Below are 21,992 nucleotides of genomic sequence, written 5' to 3'. Positions count from 1 at the left end.
AAGGAAAGTTCAAGTTGTATGACAAACGCCAGTCTGTTCACAGCATCTGGCTTCAGAGCAGTACAGTTAAATGTTGCAACATTTCCTTTGGTGCTGAAGGCCCTCTCAGAAGCACTGCTTGAGACAGGGATACACAAGTACATTTTTGCAGGTTTCCCCAGTTTGGGAAAGTGTACTTTGTGTGTTCCACCACTCAAGTCGATTTACTTCATTGTCCACCACAGGTATCATCAAGTATCTTTTGATCTCTTTTTCAATGGCAATGTGCAGAGACTCGTCTTCTGTAAATTCCTGTTTTTTTTCTTTGTTTTTGGTTTTTAATAGCTGGTAAGTCTCTTTTTTTTTTTTTTGCTCTCTGTCTTCTGTTGTCATCACCTGCTCCAACTTCTGCAGCCGTAGGGACCTCGTGAGCCCACCAGTTAATGCATTAATTCTTTCAAACTTCAGATAAACCTTTTATTCACTGACACTTAGAGAGTAAATTTTTATCAATACCTGTGATTTGTAGTCACTTTGTATTGAGTTTTCTTCTCTATTAATATAAATTAAAAAAAATTTTTTGTGATTACAGAATATGAAAAGGCTCAGTCTTCACAGGATGCAGTATCTTCAATGAATCTTTTTGACTTAGGTGGTCAGTATCTTCGAGTTGGTAAAGCGGTCACTCCACCAATGCCAATCCATACGCCTGCAACACCTGGAGGATTGCCACCGGCTGCTGCTGTAGCAGCAGCGGCAGCAACTGCCAAGATTACAGCACAGGTAGAATCTTTTATATGAAATATGTTATAAATGCAAGCTTTAATCACATAATAACAAAAAATTCTTAGCAACAGTTTGTCAAGGTTGTGCCAGGTATTAAAGGGGTAGAAAGTAGGTGGTATCAGAACCCAGTGTGGTAAAAAAAAAAAGGGTCATAAGGTTGGCAAGACTTCCTTTGCAGTATTGACTATTTGCTTAACTATATTCAGAGAGAAGTCAAAAGGGTTGAAAACCTGTGCTTTAAGAGGACCCATAGAAGTGATTATTTAGGTCAGCAGCCATAAGTGGACTGTCTTAACTCTTACATATATGGTCATGGGAACCTATAATTTGGTTCAGCAGCTGTTAAAATGGCAGAGTGCCATTAGCAGTAGATGACCTGGAAGGTTTTGGTGGGGCAGGCAGGAGGCTGTAAAAGTAAACCATTAGGCAACAGCAAATGGCCTTGCATGGAACATGTGGTCTAGCTGCAGGCATTGAAGAGGATACCAATTCAGCTGTGAATTTAGGATTGTGGATTCAGGGTAGAACAGTGGCCACCATACAGTAATCCCTCCTCCATCGCGGGGGTTGCATTCCAGAGCCACCCGCGAAATATGAAAATCCGCGAAGTAGAAACCATATATTTATATGGTTATTTTTATACATTTTAAGCCCTTATAAACTCTCCCACACTATTATAAACATTTCACGCACAATTATACAGCATAAACCCTTTGTATTCTCTTAGATATTAGGTAAGATTCATTGAAATTATGTATGTAAACACAGTTTACATACAGTAAAACCTAAATATTATTTTAAAGATATCGAGCGTCTCCGATATCACATATGTTACAGCCATTATGACAGACAGGCCACCAGCAATAAATACGTACAATGCAAGAAAAATTGTATACAGTAAAATGTGTGTACAGTGACACTAAACTATGTACATGTAATAAGTACTGTACGTAAATAATTAATTATGGTTACTCACCAACAATGACACGACGACTTGTCCGATAACGATGAGTTTAATTTTACTGCACTACAAAGGTTAGCGTTACAGCTCTTCTAAAGGAGCCTCTTCAGGCGACTGTTTAGCACCGCCGTTGTACTTCTTCCATCACTCTTCAATCCAAATCCCTAAAGCAGATTCCATCCAGACTACTGCCTTATCACGTTCACTTGCAACTCGTTTTGCGCCCTGGTTAAAGGACACTGCGGCCGTAGATCTTATATGCTTTTCCTCCTTTTTAAATAAAAAGAATCGTGGACTCATTGATGCTGTAATGGTGTCCTGCAGCGGTGTAGCTGTTTCCTTCCTTTAACATATCCAAAACTTTTACCTTTTCTGCAATCATTTGCATCTTCTGTTGGCGCTTGGACACGGCTCCTGCAGCAGTAGCAGTAACGTGCGTTAATGCTGAATGAGTGAGATTAGACTTCCTGGTTAATGCAGCACTCCGTCGCTGAGCCAATCAGCAGCACACAGGAACTTAACTGAAGGCTCTGATTGGGTAGCTTCTCAGCCATCCGCCAATAGCGTCCCTTGTTTGAATTCAAATGCGTCCCTTGTTTGAATTCAAATGGGCAAATCAACTGAGGAAGCACATGTACTGTAGACCGCAGACATCCGCGAAGCAGTGAAAAATCCGCGATATATATTCACATATGCTTACATTTAAAATCCACGATGGAGTGAAGCCGCGAAAGACGAAGCACGATATAGCGAGGGATCACTGTATATATATTTTTTTAAATTTTTTTTATTGATTTTATTGAAATCACACAACATTCCATACAAATAGATCAATTTTACAAGAATAGGATTGAAAACAAATCAACCCCCACCCCTGAGAAAGACAGCATGGGCAGTAGAATAAAACTTAAACCTAGTACAAATAAGCAAATAGATAAATTAACAAGTGAGTATAGATAAATGGAGAAGAAAATAAAAAAAAAGAGAATAGGGAGAGAATCTGCTTCCTCAGTGCTTTAAAAGCTTATTCTAAAATGTTATTGATTAGATCCTGCCAGGTTTAGAAAAATTTCTGCACAGATCCTCTAAGTGAGAATTTTATTTTTTCCAATTTCAAATAATGTATAACATCAGTTACCCATTGACTTAAAAGGGGAGAGTTAGGATTCTTTCAGTTGAACAAGATAAGTCTCCGTGCCAATAGTGTAGTAAAGGCAATTAGTTTGTTTGTCCTCTAATTTAAGCCCATCTGGAAGTATACCAAACACAGCTGTTAGTGGATTAGGAGGGATTGTGACCCTAAGGCTGTCTGAAAGGCATTTAAAAATCTTGGTTCAAAATTATGTTAATTTGGTGCAGGCCCAAAACATGTGGCCACCATATTAAGGGGTTGATGTGGAAATAGATAAAATTAGGTGTGAAGATTCCCCTTGGCCAGAAGGTCAATGAGCATAGAGTCAGGACGTGTGTTGGCCAAGAGTTTAGTCTGGCAGGAATGTTGTGCCACTTTATTATTAAGAGTAAGTGTTTATAGGGGACTGCAGAGGCATTTTCAATTTTTGTGCACTCTCGTTTTTGAGTGATGGGTTAGGTGACACTTAGTTTTCAATAAAAACATTTTGTTTTGTCATTTTGTTTCAAGTTAGGATGGCTCTAAAATTACTTTTGTAGTCTGTCATTGACTCTTGACTTAAGATAAACAGGAAGAAGCATTATGAGCATAACTTATGAGCATCCTTGTTTTTATCATTAACAGTCCATGAGTAGTTCAGAAATCCAGTAACAATTATTCACTCGTGTTTAGTCCCAGAAAGCCATTCCAATATTCAAAGTCCTACATATAGCTATGTCATTCTCTTTGTGAGAGTTGAAGTCTCTCACTGTCACTAAGGATTTAGTATATGATACCCTGTGAAACACCAAATGTAGTATCCCAAAAAAACGGTGGATGGGGGTGTAGGCTGAATACCCTGAATAGTTTGGGGAATCCACACAAAAAAGTTTTCCTCTTTGCAATTGGAAATCACATTGAGAAAACCATCTCATCCACTAGAATTTCTCATCCACTAGAATAAGTTCCCAAGCCTGATTTGAGATGTCTGCTTTCATAGCTAATGCTAAGCATTGAGGTGATTCCAACTGTATCTAACTGGTATTTTTCAGCAGCCTATATGTGCTCTTCCTCTGTCACCACTAGAGAGTTTGATTTCCAAATCCTAAAAGCCAGATTCTATTGTAGAAGGCTAGAATTCCTATATCTGTCCCACTCTTAATTCTCACCCATTTGGCACTGCAATCAACCTTCATCACTCAACTTCTGGTTGGTGAGCCCACATAGTGGTTTTAAGCAATTATGGTTGAGTCCCATAAGACTATGGATTGCTTGGCCCACCAGTATTCTCTACTTTCAGACATGACTCACCGAGTAGTTCCCGGTATTCCTTTTCTGGGCAAGGTTCTTGTTGATTTATTTAAAATTATTATGTGGGTGTTTAATTGATCTTTGTCTCACTCCTCTCTTTATACCAGTTTGCTATAGTTAAACTAGTCAGGAACACACAGGTCTACAATGCAGCTCTAAGAATTACTGAGGCCCCCAAGCTTCTCACCATCAAGGTCACAATCCTAGGAGGAGATTTATTTCTTAGTATGGTAACATTAATTCTACCAGCAAATTAGTCAAGTTTAATAAAAATTACACTGATATCTGCATAAATGCTTCCTATTGTGCTGCGATATGCTACTTTTTAATTTGATTTTTAGATCATTCGAATCATTATTTTGTCCCTTTTAAGCTGGTACCAGTACATGCTCTGTCTATACAGTATTATACACAATAAGGTGATGTACATTATTTTAAAAAACAATTTACTAAGAAAATAAATGTGATAAATTTTCAGTCAATTCGTTGAACTTCTACTTAACAGTTTATTGACCATAATCTATTTTCTATATTAATGTTTAATTTTTTTAATACACTAATCAGACAGCGTAGTAGTATTTGTCAACCATGCTCATACTTGTGCCTTAATTTTTTAATGTAACAATTATCTGGGAGTTTTTAATTGTCTTTTTTTTCCCATTTTAATTTTAGGAAGCTGTAGCAGGAGCAACAGTCCTTGGTGCTCTTACTACACCAGCAGCGCTGACATTAGCACAGCCACTTGGTGCTTTACCGCAAGCAGTCATGGCAGCACAAGCACCTGGTGTTATTACAGGTATGGAAAGATTTGGTGACTGATGTATAGAATAAATGTGATTTTCATGTACTGCTCAGAATTACTGATTCACATTACATCTATGAACATGATACTGTATATATTAAAACAGAATATAGTGCCAAAGCGTGTGTGATTTGACACTGTCATTATGCACCTCAGCATGATTTTTCAAGTAATTCCTTCCGCTACAGTTAGTTACAACCTTACTAATAGTAGATTGGATTAGGAGAGTGTTGCTGACTTTACTTAGATAATCTATTAATCCCAAGGGGACAGTTTAAATTAATATAAATTAAATTACATTTAGAATTTACTTAATTTGGCATATTTGTTATACTCTTTCCAACAAGGAGACTTTGCTTCCTGGAAAGTTTTCTTTAAAATTTCTCCACATTTCATAGATTGGACGAAGTATGATTTTCTTCAAAGAAGTTCAACGTTGGGTTTTTAATTTGAAAAAACACGTTTTGATACCCCTAGAACAGGTTTTGAATGTTTTAATATATCTTTTATATTTTTTGTTGTTATGGACAATTTGATCGAAGAATGAATAGACCTGTTATGATGAAGTTTTAGAAATAACGCATTTTTTAGTCTTAGTTGATTTGTTTTGAGTGATTGTCAACTAACTTCAAACTTTTAAATTTAATACCATCATTAGCAAAATTTGATGTGTAAATTTTTAACTGTGAAAGAGAGACTTGTGAATTTTGACTTCAGAACTAAAGTTAAGCTTTTAAAGTTCAAAATGCAGTAGTCGCAGCAGATAGACTTTAATTAAAAAGACAAATTGATCTTATTTTGAGCATTTATTAAATTACCCATATGTCTGTCTATGTAAGGTGCTTCCTTTTTTGTTTAATTTTTTTTCTTCCTATTTTACATTATACACTTGGCACCTTCAGTTTTAGTTAATTCTAGCTCCGTGACCATGCCAACTGACAGACAATGCAGGTTTCTACTTCTGCCCCTCTAATTTTTAACATTATAATTCCCTTACTGATGGTTTGTTTTCTTTAATGCAAAATTCACTTGGCTATCTGCAAACTATTTACGTTTATTGAATATAAATATATCATATTGTTAGTTGCATATTAAAATATAACTTTTAAAAAAAAAAAAAAAGATTTCCATTCAGAGCAGACCAAAATTTGGGTCTTGTGTATATTTTGGTAAAACACAATACACATATCAGTAGTAATTGTGTCTTCTACAAATCCTCCTTAACAGTAATCTTGTTGTGAGAGTTGTTGTGATAGTCAGTGTAAAGGAGGTGGAGCTGGATTTTTTCCCTTTTTAATTTATTTTTAAAAAAATTTTTTTTAAATCCCTGCTCTGCTTGTGTCTTTAGCAACAGGAAATAGTGCTAATAAGCATTCTTTCTTGATGAGTTTTCTGGGAAGTGATAGTAGAAAGGAATGCATGATAAAGTAATTTTAAATACTGCAACACACTTTATATCCCAAGTGTTACTATAGAATTTGCAAGTTATTAAAAAAAAATACTTCAAAATATTTCATATACACTAGGTATGAATTTAAAATAATATAGCAAGTGTGTTTTTTTTTTAATGTTTATTTCCTGTTATTTATTTAACATTTAGTTCAAGCCTTGGTGAGACATTGTCATTTTTTCAGGTGCAGATTCTAATTAAAAATTTTATTTTTGATATCTATTAAAACATTTTGTTTATGTCCCAGTCATTATCACTCAAAATTATTTGGCTATTGGCTATTTTGGCCAGTCCTACTCATCCAGGAATGAGTAATTTGTTGGACCACTACACATTGTGAAAATAATATCAATATTTGTTTCCATTAAATTAACAAAACAGCGGTGCTTGAAAGTCCTCACTCCTTCCTTGTTTTCTTTACCTAAAATGTTTACCTTTTACCATATTATGGCTTTATTTGTATACTTTAAGATGTTAAAATGTCAAGTTGGGTGGGTATCTCATACAAGAAGCTGCAAAATGCTTCCTGACCACAGCATTTTGAAAGTAGTTTTACTACGCAATTAGTGCAGTTTATATATTTCATTGGCGTGGAAAATGTATTCCTTAGCAATAAAATAAAAAAAACTTAAGTCTGAACCTTTCGAATTTTATAATTTGAACAAACAAACAAGTATTTAAAAAATATAAACTTAAAACATTAACTGTTAAAAAGAAAACAGTGGACACAACCAGAGATTCATAAAGTTACAGCAGGTGATGTTTATTTGTGTGCTGCACTCAAGATACAGCTGCTCTGAAACCATTTCATGCCTCAGTGACAACTGGCTTAATATACATTGTGTCAGTTTACTTTTAGCTCTCATCCTTTTCATTCGTTTTCAAAAGTCTTGAGCATTCTTTTCATGCCTCTCTGCCATTTGTTCAAACAAATGAACTTGTTATGTCCTCCTGATTTTCTTCAGTTTTTTTTTTTTTTTTTTTTTTACACCTTTATGTATTCCTTATCAACTTCTCATAGATATCTTTCTGTTCTGATAAACCATCGACGTCTTGCTAAAATCTTAACTATGAATTATATTTATAAAATTTAACTTTAAAAATGTTTTCCATTTTTATTTAATTCTTCACCTAATTAACATTTGTTTCATATTATTTAATTCTGTTTATTTCTAAAAGGCTAGATTTAATTTTGACTCATGAAAGCATATGTAAAGCGATCACAGTATTTCATTCCACTACCTTGGAGATCAAAGTTATGGCAGGGTGGGCATGTTATTTCTTTATATTATTTGTTGCTGTTGTATGTGGCAACTGGAACAAAACCTGCTCTGTCCATTTTGCAATAAAAGGGTGTTACGATTCATTAGTACTCTTGATACTAGTTACGTATTACTGATCAAAGATCACTGGGTTTCATCACATAAATTTGCTTTGGTACCAGTTGATCGGTCTGTTTCATTGCTCTTGCAGCCTACCTTTTGTTTTCAGATTTGTGATCGTTTTGTTTATCTGCCTCGGTTATGCATTAGCCCATCCACTTAAGATATATGCACTTTACTGGCATCATTTGGCCTCTCAAGTGACTTCCTCAACTAGAGTGGTATCTTCATTTCTGTCACCCTGTCTGTGCCAATATTTTTCCCTGTTTTTAATTATGCATTTTATCTTGCAAAATTTTTTTTTTTTAAAACATATTGTAGTGAATCTTCCAAAAATATGGTGTATAGATTAATTTAATGTCTGTCAGCACCTTGCGGAGAATTCTTTTTTTGTGGAGCAGTTCAGGAAAAACAGTCAACTGACGCATTGTGAGCAGAAGACGAATATTACGTTAGTTTTTACAGCACAGCATGTTTGTAGGAACCGTTTTCATTGATAAAACTTAACATTGAAATCTTTCTAAAAATAGCCAAAGATTTGGAAGATAATCTTCACCTCTTCAGGCAAACTCCTTACTGAAAAATAAAAGTCTGTTACTTTAGTAAGGAAAGTCAAAAACTTTAAAAGAAAAAAACAAAAAACTTGTATATATTTTAAAATTGTCCACTATGATATACATGAAAGGTATGGTGCTGGTGTTTATGAAGTGCAGGCTCTTGCTTTTCAGACGTGTACACACATCTAGTTTTTTAATATAATTCTAGAATATGACAAAATTTCAGAGTAGTTATTTGCTTCAAAGTTTGAAAAGCCTATTTTTTCCTGCCAAACCACTTTTTGTAACTGTTTCTATTTAAAGAAATAAATGTTTTCCTAAATTTAAATAGCCACCATCAGTTAGCTTCACATGTGACCTTTTGTTTTTGTTATTTGGACTTGTTGCTACAATTAGATTTTTTTTTTTTTTTTTACTAGCAGAGATAAATACTAATTGAGCAGTCTTCTCCCAGTTTGGTCTAGGCCATATTATATTAAAATTAGGATAGTTATGTTTTAAGAAGAATGAATGTTCTTAATGAGATTTTACCAACCATAAACTCACCCTCCAATTTTTGTGTTTAACAGGAGTAACACCTGCCCGACCTCCCATCCCAGTTGCTATTCCCCAGGTTGGTATCGTAAACCCAGTCTTGGCATCTCCACCAACGCTAATAGCTGTTGCAGACGCAAAGAAAGAAAAGGAAGAGGAGGAAGTTTCCCAAGATGGCGAACGGGCCGAGATGTTGAGTGAACAGGAACACATGAGCATTTCTGGTAGCAGTGCCCGACATATGGTAATGCAAAAGCTGTTGAGAAAACAGGAGGTATGTAAATGGTTTTGTTCCGTTATGATTAGCCTGTGTGTATTATTCCTTTTCTATAAGTTTTGTTTCTAAATCTTTAATGACAAATGTCTTAATACAACAAATCCTTTTTCAATCATTTAATTTTTTTTTCTTTTTAACAAGATTTTTATTAGTACGGTGAATGGCATCAAAATGGTTTTATTGGACTTTTTTATAATCATATGTGTTTAGTTCCCTAAAACATTTTCTTTCAGTCACATAATTGATATACCTGATAAATTCTGAAGAAGACAAAAATATGAAAAAGCTGATTTTTAACTTGAACGTTTTATAATTTTAGGTTAAATTTTGTGTATAAATTTAGGCATTTATAGCTGAACACAACAAGACTTGGCAGCAATATGGTTTAAAATGAATCTAGATTACCAAGTGAGTTTAATTAGGTATAGTAAAATAACAGCTTACTGTTGACTCTGTATTTGTTTCAACAGCACAGAATTTATCTGAGTGTATTTTTTTTATTTAAATGTTAGCAGTTGGTAATATTGGGTCATGTCATGTTAAGTGGAATAGTCAAAACTCAAGGCAGTAGCTGAGAAACCAAAATGTTACACTTTTTCACACTAGACATTTTTCACATTTTAAGTGTCTACTGAATAACAGACTTATTTTTGTAAATATTTTATTCAATTTTTCCTACTGATAAGCCCTTTTTTCACTTCTAATTGAAAATTATAAATAATAGTTCAACACTAATGCCTTATAGTAAGTTATAAGGTTTGAATAGAATTTGTTTTAAAAGATGCTGCAGAGTGGATTATCGTCGTTTTCAAAACTTGTTTTAAGGCATGACAAGAAATGGGCAAGTCTAAGCTTCTTTTCCTTCTCAGTAAACAAATAGGGGAACATTTGAAATTCAGATGTTTAATAACATGATGTAGTTAGTACTGTATATGATGAGGCTGTATTCTGTAATTTTCAATATAACTTTGAGTTGTCCATTTGTACATTCTTTTTCATGACCCAGGCTTGTAGCCAATACAACCATTTCAGAACATAATTTGTCTTCTGCTTAAGTCAGTGGACACATTAACACAGTCTTGGGCAAGTTCAAGAGATTTCTGCATTTCTGTTACCACAGGATTCTTTTAAACCATTTTAAGCATTGCACACTGTGCTGTTGCCATGAGCTTTGCAGGGCACCAGCACCTGTAGGGATAAACAACAATACTATATATACTGCATTTTTTATTAACTGTGGATCAATAAACAAACACCTTCAAAAGCTTTTCCCAGCTTTAGCCATCTCTGTACTTGTTTTTTAAGTTCCTCTAAAATTTCTTTTAAATGGGACATGGTTCGTAAGAACAGATTTTTCCTGAGAACAACAGTCTCTGTCAGTACTTGAGTTTTATGTGCCTTCTTAAAAGTGCAAGGCCTCTTGGAAGTTTTGAAGACATCATTACCATAGAGGTTTACATATTTTCCAAACCGAATGCTGAAACAATATATTGAATATTGACAAAGTATAATTGTGAGTTATTAGTTTAAGCAGATGGTTTTTGTTTCTTAATTTAAAATAGTTATAGAATATACCACTTTTTTATTAGTAATTATTGAAGAATTGCAGATAATTGCAAAGGGTTCACAAACTTTTTCTTGCAACTGTATTTAGAAATTACACGTGAACCACATTTGGACAGTACTTAATGCAACTAGCTTTATTAATCAAAACATGGAACAGATCACAAACCTATGTGATCTATAGGTCATAAACCGTATCTACAACAATCAGTGACTAGAACTCTGTGAGAAAAAGACATTTATATATAATTACACTGCATATATATAATATTATTATATATAATTAGTCATTTTACACTGCAAAAATTGAAATCTAAGCCAGTGAAAAGTATTTAAATAATGACATTTATTCTTGTTTTTCTTATTGTAAGAATTATTGACCTATCAAAGGAATTGTCTTAATGATTATTTTGCTTACTTTAAGAAATCTTGTCAAGTAAATTTTGCTTACTCCATTGGGAGATGTTTTTGCTAAATAAAAGCAAAACAACTCTAATTTAAAGTTTTTTGTTTAGTTTTTGCATATGCAGTTTTTTGCAGTGTACTAGTACAATATGCATTTTTTTCCCCTTATGGCAAGCTTTATTTTTTCTTGCTGATCGATGATCACAATTTTGTGTGCTGTTCCAGAACCCTTAATCATTCATCTTTTTCTGTGTTATCCAGTCTACAGTGATGGTATTGCGGAATATGGTTGGTCCTGAGGACATTGATGATGATCTAGAAGGGGAAGTAACAGAGGAGTGTGGCAAATTTGGAGCGGTGAACCGTGTAATTATCTACCAGGAGAAGCAGGGTGAAGAAGAGGATGCCGAAGTCATTGTAAAGATCTTTGTTGAATTCTCTACTGCAGCAGAGATGAACAAAGCTATCCAGGCCTTGAATGGCCGTTGGTTTGGTGGCAGGAAAGTCATTGCAGAAGTGTACGACCAGGAGCGCTTTGAGAACAGTGATCTGTCTGCATAAACTGTCTCGAACCACATGCACGCCCCTGTACAAATACATATACCTTCCTACAGCTGCTGCTGTTTTAAATAGGTATTTTTATTAAAAATTAATGGTTGAGGTAGGAAAAATAGCTGCAGCTTCACTTGGATTGGAGATTTTCTCCTTTTCTATTATTATTCCATATTGTGAAGAATTGGATATTCATGAGATGTTTTCATGATCTGTTTTTGAATTTGTTTTGTTTTTGTTTTTTATCTGAATAACTCAGTAAATATTGTTAGTAACACCTGAATATTATTATACTCTCATTTTTTACATTAATTTTTTTGTCCAAATTCTTACCATCAGTCTTCATTTTTTTCCTAGGGTATAAAATTTATTTAAAATGTTTGAACTATTTAAAAAACATTTTGCCTTTGGATTTTATTTCCAGGAGTCTCTTACAGTTCAACAGTGGTTTCTTTATCAGCTGCTGGTTAGAAGACATTGTGCCTTAGTTGACTGCTGCCATACATTTAGGAAGCTGCAGCTTTTCTATAGCAGCAGTCACTGACTGCTTTTCCATTACCTCTTGACTTCAGCTTGCATTTGTTTTCAAATGTATGCATATGTTGTTGCTTGTCACTCATACATCTTGTTTGTACAGTTGTTTTCGTATTCCTCAGGTATGAAGTGCAACTGAAACATTATGAATGAAATCATGGAAGTTTAGCGAGAACAGGTTTTGTTTTCTTAGTATTGTTTTTTTATGTTCAATTTTAGCATTCCAGTTTAAATACCAGACTACCAGATTAATGTTTTTAAACAAAATTCAAGATGATAAAATGTGTGGTATTTGCCTATCAAGAGGAATGCTTGTTTTACAGAAGGAGCTTTAAGAGTGAGTGGTGCATGCGCTTTGTTCTTAAAGGCCAGGTGTCCAGCTCTTCACACCCCAGATTTCCTCAGTATTTTTGTATGTTAGACATCATTTGCCCAGAAATAAGTTTTGAAATTATGAAGTGAAAATTCAGAAGGGACAATTGGACTATTGTGTTTATTATTTAATACTGTATTGGAGCTACTCATGTTGATGAGGTGACTGAATAAAGCCATTCAAAACAACAGTTGATAACGTAAGAGATAATTAAATGAAATAAATTGAGGATGGATGGATAATCTCATTACTAAGTTTATTTTAAACTGCACACATTTTTAATGTAAAATTCAACTTATTTTCATAAATCTAATGTTATAAGTTAAGGTGTAAGATAAAACCAAAGTATAAAAGCATATTGTGCTAAATCCATATTTCAGTGAACAGACAACCTGTCATCCCACCCAGTGTTACCATTGTATATGCAATGAGAGGAAACACTTGGGGTTTAATGTTCATATTTGAATGTATATTTTATTTCTGTCTATCTATAAATTGTGTGCTGTCACTCCATTTTATTATTGTTGAAGTTTTGGTTTAGACTTTCTGTTTTAATATTACCAGGTATGTAAAATAATTTTGTACTACCATATATTCTTGTCTGCATCCCAGACTGTTCTCTCCTTTTGTCATCATTGACAAGTAAAAAAAAGAAGGGAGTCATCAAAGAAATCTTAATTGTTACGAATCCACATTCCAGAACAGAAAAGTCGCATTACATTTAAAGCTTTTGAATATACTTCTCCATACTGATATGTAAGTGGCGTTTATATTGTACAGTATATAATAATATAAATGGAGAAACCAAGTTCCTGATAATGAACATAGTTTCATTGCACATTGGCCTAGATTATCTTTGTTTCCTTGATCCATCATACCATAGCCATTTTAAAATTGTTCATGCTTGCAGTTGTCAGTTTTTTCTTTTTGTGTTCCTGTGAAATGATGCTTCAGACTAAGAAATACAGACAGAGCGTTACCATGGATTTTACTTTGTAGGATGTATTTATTTTTGGCTTGTTTTTAAATACACACTGTATCTTGTTTCATTTGGAATATACTTGCTAGATGTGAATTATGTATTCTGTAATTTGGGATGTAACAAAGCTGTTGTGTATCCCTTGTGCAGAAACTTTGTTCAGGTAGGAAAAAAACATCATATGGAGAAACACTACTTGGTCACAAAGTTGTAAACTGGAAATGCTCACACTGGAGGACAGAACATTTTGCATTGCATTTCATTCATTTTCTAGACCACTGTCACATAATCTGGTTGGATTCACTCTTAGGTTGCCGTGAATGCAATTTGTTTTTGATACACATTCAGGGTTACACACTTATTTCAGGACAAAAAACAACTCTGTTAAATGGGCCAAAATGAGAAAAACTAAGTACAGAAATCCATTCGTTTTTAAAAGGTTCAAGTGAAAATTTCATTCTTCAGTTTGTTTTTATAAATGTTTTTCAGCCTGAAACTGATCCTAGAATTCATCTACTGTTCACTTCTGTATTGCAGTCTCAGTATAAATGTGTTTAAATGAACACATCCTTGTTAAAGATTTAGAACCTCAAAAGAATATTTTGTTAGGACTTTGCCTTTTACTCATAAAGTTAACCTTGAGCATGTTTTTGTTAAAATCAAGTAGGTTATATTTAAAAGTGGGATAAAGACAGTAACCTTGTGAATATTATTAAAACTATAGAAAATTGGTATGCCTGTTTTCTCAGTGGTGGTGTGGCATACCATTCAAGGTGGTTTTTTGCCTTGTGTCTAGAAACTGTTAGGATAGGCACTGGTTCCATATAACCTTGAGTAGTTTAGTGGTTTCAGAGTAAAATGTTGGTTTGTTTATTAAATTTCACAAAATATTTTACTTCTAGAAGACTGCAAAACATATTGCTCAAATACTTGTTAAAAATCTGGTAAACATAGACAAGTTTTAATTAATTTAATTTAATTTGTACTGGTTAGTTTATGTTTCTCAAGCTATAAGAAGAAAATAAGTAGAATTATTTGGCATAACATAGTTGTATAAAACCATCAGTTTGTTTTTTCTAAACCTGCTGTATCCAGTATAAGATCACCATGAGTCAGCTTTTTATAGAGGAGCTGCATTGTGGGGTGATAGTAAGCAAACACACCACACAGCAGAGAAGTTGTGTTTATGGAGAAAAAAAGAACCCTTAGTAAAACATGGTAAGTAGTATGCACTGTGATAAACAGTTCAGCTGAAGTAAATTTAAAAATTTTCAAAATTAGTGTTGTGCCAGTGACCAGGACATTGATAAGAAAGCATGATTATGGACATCTTAAGGGACACGTGGTTTTAGGGGGAATTTGTACATTTTGCATTATACCGCAGCATGGCTAATAAACCATGTGACAGATGAACACCATTTCAACCTTTGCTCCATGTGTATGCACAATGTTGTTTTTTTAAAGTGTGCACAATGTTGTCATTTTCAAAGTATTAAACAAAATCAGCATTCATTAGAGTAGGAGCTGCAGAATGAGACCACATAGATGGTCAGTCCATCCTGCAATAAGTTCATTTGTCTTGTTTCTTGGCAGGACTGTGGCAAAGGCCTAAGCTAGAAATCACAGTGTCAAAGATACAAATGTCACCTCTGGTGTACTTTATTTTTGTAGCTGTCTTCTAATTTTGAAATTCTTTAATGGGCAGCAGAGGTTTGTATGGGATAAAAGTCTCAATTACATAACCTACTTAAGGTCTCAAGACATGTGGCAGGAATACCGAGAAGTGGTACCTGTTCCGTTAGAGAAAGGACCTGCATTTAAAAAAAAAAAACCCTGCATAGTCAGGAAATAATGATGGTATCACAGAGAACTGTTAGTGGCTATATAATGACCTTTGCATGAGGGTGGTAATGTTGCCCAGTACCTGACTTAATTGGAAGTGGTCTCAATAATGGGTGCCTTCTGTTGACTTTGAGCAGGTTAGAAGTGGGAACACTGCCTCTACTAAGAAGACTGTAGGGACCCTCAGTCCTGAATAGGGGGATGTCATCTGAGGGCATGTAAAGATGAAATGTCTGGAGAGGAGGAGACCAATTTCCTGTGGATAGATGGCAGCTTATTGCTAGGACTGACCCGAGCAGTAAGTTTACTGTTTGGTGTGTTCTATTTCAATTTATGCTTAGATAAAATCCATCTTTTAGTTCAAAGTGTTTTGAAAAATGCAAACTACATGGGACTATCATTTTTAATGGAAATGAGATGAATGGTACATGGAAACATTACAAATGTGTGTTAATGGTTTTAAAAGGTTAGTCTCCAGTCTTCTAAATGATAAAGATTCCAAATGCCATATGTTTTAACATTTGTTTGAAACACTTTGTAAAATGTTGTCTGGTGCCATTGTTTTAATACTAACTGCATGTCAGAAGATGTAAAGGTGGTCCTGTCACTGAAAACTGCAACAAAAAGCAAAGTTATAAGCACAGCAAATCAGTTGTGATTATTATAAGGTATCTTGTAAAGTTCTTAAATTGCAGCCCTAATTTCTAAATTATTTTACTGTTAATTTCCAGAAGCTGTACTTTTACCTGGTATTGTACCCATAGTAATTTGCTATAATATTTGTCAGCAGTTGTCTCCAACATCCTTAAAATTATCACTAAATTAACAAAATGTTTGTTGTAACCTGACAACATAGTCATATGAAAAAGTTTGGGAACCCCTCTTAATTCTTTGGATTTATGTTTATCATTGGCTGAGCTTTCAAAGTAGTAACTTCCTTTTAATATGAGACATGCCTTATGGAAACAGTAGTACAGTATTTCAGTAGTGACATTAAGTTCATTGGATTAACAGAAAATATGCAATATGCATCATAACAAAATTAGACAGGTGCATAAATTTGGGCACCTCAACAGAGATATGACATCAATACATAGTTGAGCCTCCTTTTGCAAATCTAACAGCCTCTAGACGCCTCCTATAGCCTTTGATGAGTGTCTGGATTCTGGATGGAGGTATTTTTGACCATTCTTCCATACAAAATCTCTCCAGTTCAGTTAAATTTGATAAACAGCCTGCTTCAAATCATCCCATAGATTTTCGATGATATTCAAGTCAGGGGACTGTGACGGCCATTCCAGAACATTGTACTTCTCACTCTGCATGAATGCCTTTGTAGATTTCGAACTGTGTTTTGGGTCATTGTCTTGTTGGAATATCCAACCCCTGCGTAACTTCAACTTTGTGACTGATGCTTGAACATAATCCTGAAGAATTTGTTGATATTGGGTTGAATTCATCCAACCCTCAACTTTAACAAGGGCCCCAGTCCCTGAACTAGCCACACAGCCCTACGGCATGATGGAACCTCCACCAAATTTGACAGTAGCTAGCAGGTGTTTTTCTTGGAATACGGTGCTCTTCTTCCGCCATGCAAAGTGCTTTTTGTTATGACCAAATAACTCCATTTTTGTCTCATCACTCCAAAGCACTTTGTTCCAAAATGAATCTGGCTTGTCTAAATGATCATTTGCATACAACAAGCGACTCTGTTTGTGGCGTGAGTGCAGAAAGGGCTTCTTTCTCATCACCCTGCCATACAGATGTTCTTTGTGCAAATTGCGCTGAATTGTAGAACAATGTACAGACACACCATCTGCAGCAAGATGTTCTTGCAGGTCTTTGGAGGTGATCTGTGGGTTGTCTGTAACCATTCTCACAATCCTGCGCATATGCCGCTACTGTATTTTTCTTGGCCTGCCAGACCTGCTGGGTTTAACAGCAACTGTGCCTGTGGCCTTCCATTTCCTGATTCCATTCCTTACAGTTGAAACTGACAGTTTAAACCTCTGAGATAGCTTTTTGTAGCCTTCCCCTAAACCATGAGACTGAACAATCTTTGTTTCAGATCTTTTGAGAGTTGCTTTGAGGATCCCATGCTGTCACTCTTCAGAGGAGAGTCAAAGGGAAGCACAGCTTGCAATTGACCACCTTAAATACCTTTTTTCATGATTAGACACTAATTGAACCAATTTGGTGTTGCAAGTAATCAGCATTGAGCAGTGACAGGCATTCAAATCAGCAAAATTACAAGGGGACCCACATTTTTGCAGAGCCAGTTTTTCACATTTGATTTAATTTCATACAACTAAATACTGCTTCGCTAAAAATTTTTGTTCAGAAAACACCGCAGTACTCAGATGTTCCTAGGAAATGAAAGACATACCACTGTTATCTCTTTTGTTGAAAGTAAATTATTATGTAGGCTGAGAGGGGTTCCCAAACTTTTTCATATGACTGTATAAGGTCCTAAAATGACTTTCAGTAAGCAGTGTGCCCAACAACATTGTTGGGTTCGTTGCATCAAAAAGCCAGAAGTTTTCCTAAAATAAACCTTCCTTATTGTTGTGTAAAGTGGCATGTGTGCAGTTGTATAAAGGTGTGAATGTAATAAGAATGATGATACAAGGGCAAATTAGCAAACCTGGTGCAGATGGTGCTGCTTCTGTTCGGTGTGTCTCATGGACTACCGCACTTTGATTTCATCATCCCTACATGGTCTTGGCCTTAAATTTATTCTTTTTTTTCTTCTTGAATTGGGAATTTCAGGCATAATGGATTTGGAGGCCAGATGTCCATGCAAAGAGATGAGGTTTGTTACTCGATTTGGTGGGACAAAAAACATATCTTGGTCAGCTAGTTATAAACTCAAGTCCATTTTAGATCCCTGGTAAAACACCCGGCTGCCTCTAGTCAAAAGTGGTCTTGCTTGATTATGTGTCGTATTGTGTTTGGCAAAGTGCAGACACCATACTCCATTATAAAACTTAGAGCAGCCGTCAAGAATTGTGTTGATTTTCTTAGTTTCAAGTTGCTTTGCTGCTTTAGGATGTGAACCATATGCCATCATGGAATGAAACACAAATAAGCAGGAAGACTGGTCCCAGACATGCAAGCAACTCAGCAGGAAGGCTGAAGAAGGGGATGAGGGCATGTTTGGGAGTGACTATCATGCTGAGACAATTAAATGCTGTGGCAGAACCTGAAATGTTAGCAGCTGAGTCAGCTTGTTTGGATTATTTTTTGCCGATATTAAGTTTTTTTGTTTTTTTTTTCTTTCAGTGGACTGTACTTTTTTTTTTAACATGACTGTGTATAATTACCATTGATTAGTTTGGATCTTAAAGCTCCTGCTATTACATGTTAGGTTAACTTATTTATAAAATAAAGCCTATTTTGTTCACTCTGGCCTTCTTTATCTATTATGACATACAGTAATCCCTCCTCCATCGCGGGGGTTGCGTTCCAGAGCCACCCGCGAAATAAGAAAATCCGCGAAGTAGAAACCATATGTTTATATGGTTATTTTTATATTGTCATGCTTGGGTCACAGATTTGCGCAGAAACACAGGAGGTTGTAGAGAGACAGGAACGTTATTCAAACACTGCAAACAAACATTTGTCTCTTTTTCAAAAGTTTAAACTGTGCTCCATGACAAGACAGAGATGACAGTTCCGTCTCACAATTAAAAGAATGCAAACATGTCTTCCTCTTCAAAGGAGTGCGCGTCAGGAGCAGAGTCTGTCAGAAGACAGAGGAAAGCAAACAAATCAATAGGGCTGTTTGGCTTTTAAGTATGCGAAGCACCGCGGCACAAAGCTGTTGAAGGCGGCAGCTCACACCCCCTCCGTCAGGAGCAGGGAGAGAGAGAGAGACAGAGAAAAACAAATAGTCAAAAATCAATACGTGCCCTTCGAGCTTTTAAGTATGCGAAGCACCGTGCAGCATGTCGCTTCAGGAAGCAGCTGCACAAAAGATAGCAACGTGAAGATAATCTTTCAGCATTTTTAGACGAGCGTCTGTATCGTCTAGGTGTGCGAACAGCCCCCCTGCTCAATCCCCCTACGTCAGGATCAGAGAAAGTCAGTGCAAGAGAGAGAGAGAAAAGTACGTTGGGTAGCTTCTCAGCCATCTGCCAATAGCGTCCCTTGTATGAAATCAACTGGGCAAACCAACTGAGGAAGCATGTACCAGAAATTAAAAGACCCATTGTCCTCAGAAATCCGCGAACCAGCAAAAAATCCGCGATATATATTTAAATATGCTTACATATAAAATCCGCGATAGAGTGAAGCCGCGAAAGGCGAAGCGCGATATAGCGAGGGATCACTGTATATAAAAATCAAAACTCCCAGTACAAAAATATAAGAATACATTTTAGTATATGTATAGGCATTTGAATGCTTAGTTCTTATGTCTTCAGCCAAAACCTGGTGACCGTCACCCACTGCCATTCTAGAATGTCTATAAAAGTGCACCCCTAAACGATGGGCTGAAAAGCAACAGAAAACTGGAAGCAAGAAGGGTAGCCCTCACAAATGATCCTCACTGCAGAATGAAAAGTCCTGCAAGTGAAGTTGGATATGGTTGAATTTCGCCCAAACCATGTAGAGAAAAAACAAGCAAAATGACACCTTTTATTGGCTAACTAAGAAGATTACAATATGCAAGCTTTCGAGGCAACTCCGGCCCCTTCTTCTCTTGCCTGAAGAAGGGGCCTGAGTTGCCTCGAAAGCTTGCATATTGTAATCTTTTTAGTTAGCCAATAAAAGGTGTCATTTTGCTTGTTTTTTCTCTCCATACATAATGGCTAACACGGTACAACACCCTAGTACTACAGACACCCAAACCATGTAAAGTCAAATAGAAATTAATCTTTGATAAGACTGCTGCTTTATTAATATATGCCAGACATTGGGTCAATCCCAGAATCTCCCTCTGCAGCCAGCGGCCATATGTTGCCCCATGCACACTCCGTGGTGGCATTGCCCTGGCAGAGCTCTTGTTGGGACACAGCAGGGCTGCATAGTTCTGACAGGCGGTCCTGTTGGGGTGTGAGGGAGCTCTTCATTTTGAACTTCATTTGAAAGTTCTGTGTGACACACACTTAACATGTTGGAAATACCCCCCAGGTCCGGCTTGACAAGGTGGTGCTGTGCCTTTAGAAAGGCTGGTCAGAGTACAGAACAGCATGGAGAAAGGAGGATTGTATTGGTTGGTTGAAGTCAGCATTTTTTGGAAGTGCTTTTGAGCTTTATAAACAATCTTTTTGGACTAATAAGGGAGACTTGGTCAATTATGTGTGAATACTAGGCATGTGAGGCATACCAAATAGTTTACCTGTGTTGTGCATCTTCCTGACGAAAAGATGCACCACTTAGTGTATTTTTGTATGTTTTCATTCAAGACCTGCAACGTGTCACTGCTTTCCTTGCCGCTGAAGTGAACTGGCGCCACCAAATAGAACAGATTTACTAATGTGCTATGGATTTCTTGTATTACAGTATAAAACTGAAAACATGCAGGTGTGAATGAGCTCTAAAGCCTTGGTAGACATGTGATACACAGGGCCATAAAGTCAGCTTCTCTGAAAAGCTGGTTCTTTTACTTGTGCTCTCAAGCTTAGCAGCCTAATCCTTTCAGAAACCACCAACCACACACAAATGGAGAAAAAAACGCATTTAAGTGGACCTTTACTGCTGATTTAATTAGCTGATTCAAACATTAAAAGGCAGCACAATAAAAATCTTCGGTGATGAAAACACGATCACAGGCTTGTGTTTATTGTGGAGGTCTCATTTGTTTATCTGTCTGGCATTCAAATGTTGAAAAGTTGTGACAGACAGCACTGCTAACTGTGGTATCTGCTCTTATCATGTTCTCAAGCTTATCGTCTTGTATTACTTAACAATGTGACCTAGCTTGAATAAGCACTTCTACAAAGATACTTCTGTTTTAAAACAGCTTGTAATACAATGTTCCTGGTCTGTTAACTGCTTTTGTATTAAGATAAAAACTTGAATATTTTAGTAATTAGTTTAACTAGAAAGTGTCAGGACTCTGTGAAACTACAAGAACAGAGTTATGTAGTTTGTGGAATGCTTTGTAGGATGTTACTTGGCTACTGATAAGACAAATAAGAAAACATGAGTTTGAGTACCTTGTTTCACAAGCACTTTCCACTGCTATAGTATCACTTCTGATGTCAGACGCACAAGTTAGTTTTATGAGCTCCGAAAACGTGAAGATGGCCAGCTGAGCAACAGGATATTTAGTTTAATGAGCCCCTGAATGAAAGACAGTAGATGCATTGGAGACAGGAGGACACCAGGCCAGTTGATGAGCTGATCAAGGTCTTCCACCACCGTTGTGATAGACATATTTAAGCAGCATAGAAGAGAATAAAATTTCATGAATAGAGCTGCCTAGAAGACTGAGCATGTAGCACTATCAGGTTGTGATGCACATCTTGAATTGGTTTCACCTTTATCATGCAAGATTAATATTTTCAAGAATACAATATTTAACTGAATTAACTGCCTGCTTCTTTTGGGTGTATTTATGTTATAGCCATGGACTTAAGTGCATTAGTT

General features: G+C 35.8%; 1 protein-coding gene across 5 annotated transcripts in view; it reads left to right on the top strand.

Moving 5' to 3' along the window:
* Positions 1 to 12,765, top strand: part of puf60b (poly-U binding splicing factor b) — a 68,944-nt gene extending 56,179 nt beyond the window's left edge. For 3 of the 5 annotated variants that reach the window (XM_028804220.2, XM_028804221.2, XM_051929206.1), the window contains 4 exons: positions 572 to 762; positions 4,821 to 4,944; positions 8,909 to 9,147; positions 11,380 to 12,765. In XM_028804220.2, the coding sequence (XP_028660053.1) occupies positions 572 to 762; positions 4,821 to 4,944; positions 8,909 to 9,147; positions 11,380 to 11,679 (854 nt within the window). In that variant the 3' untranslated portion in view covers positions 11,680 to 12,765. The remainder of the gene's footprint in view (positions 1 to 571; positions 763 to 4,820; positions 4,945 to 8,908; positions 9,148 to 11,379) is intronic. The other 2 variants (XM_028804222.2, XM_028804223.2) reach the window with 1 other exon arrangement.
* The last annotated feature ends 9,227 nt before the right edge of the window (positions 12,766 to 21,992 follow it).

This window comes from Erpetoichthys calabaricus, chromosome 6 (assembly GCF_900747795.2).
Source record: "Erpetoichthys calabaricus chromosome 6, fErpCal1.3, whole genome shotgun sequence".
Taxonomy (NCBI): domain Eukaryota; kingdom Metazoa; phylum Chordata; class Cladistia; order Polypteriformes; family Polypteridae; genus Erpetoichthys; species Erpetoichthys calabaricus.
The sequence above is the reverse complement of the archived record's forward strand: the minus strand, read 5'-3'. Positions and strand labels throughout refer to the sequence as shown.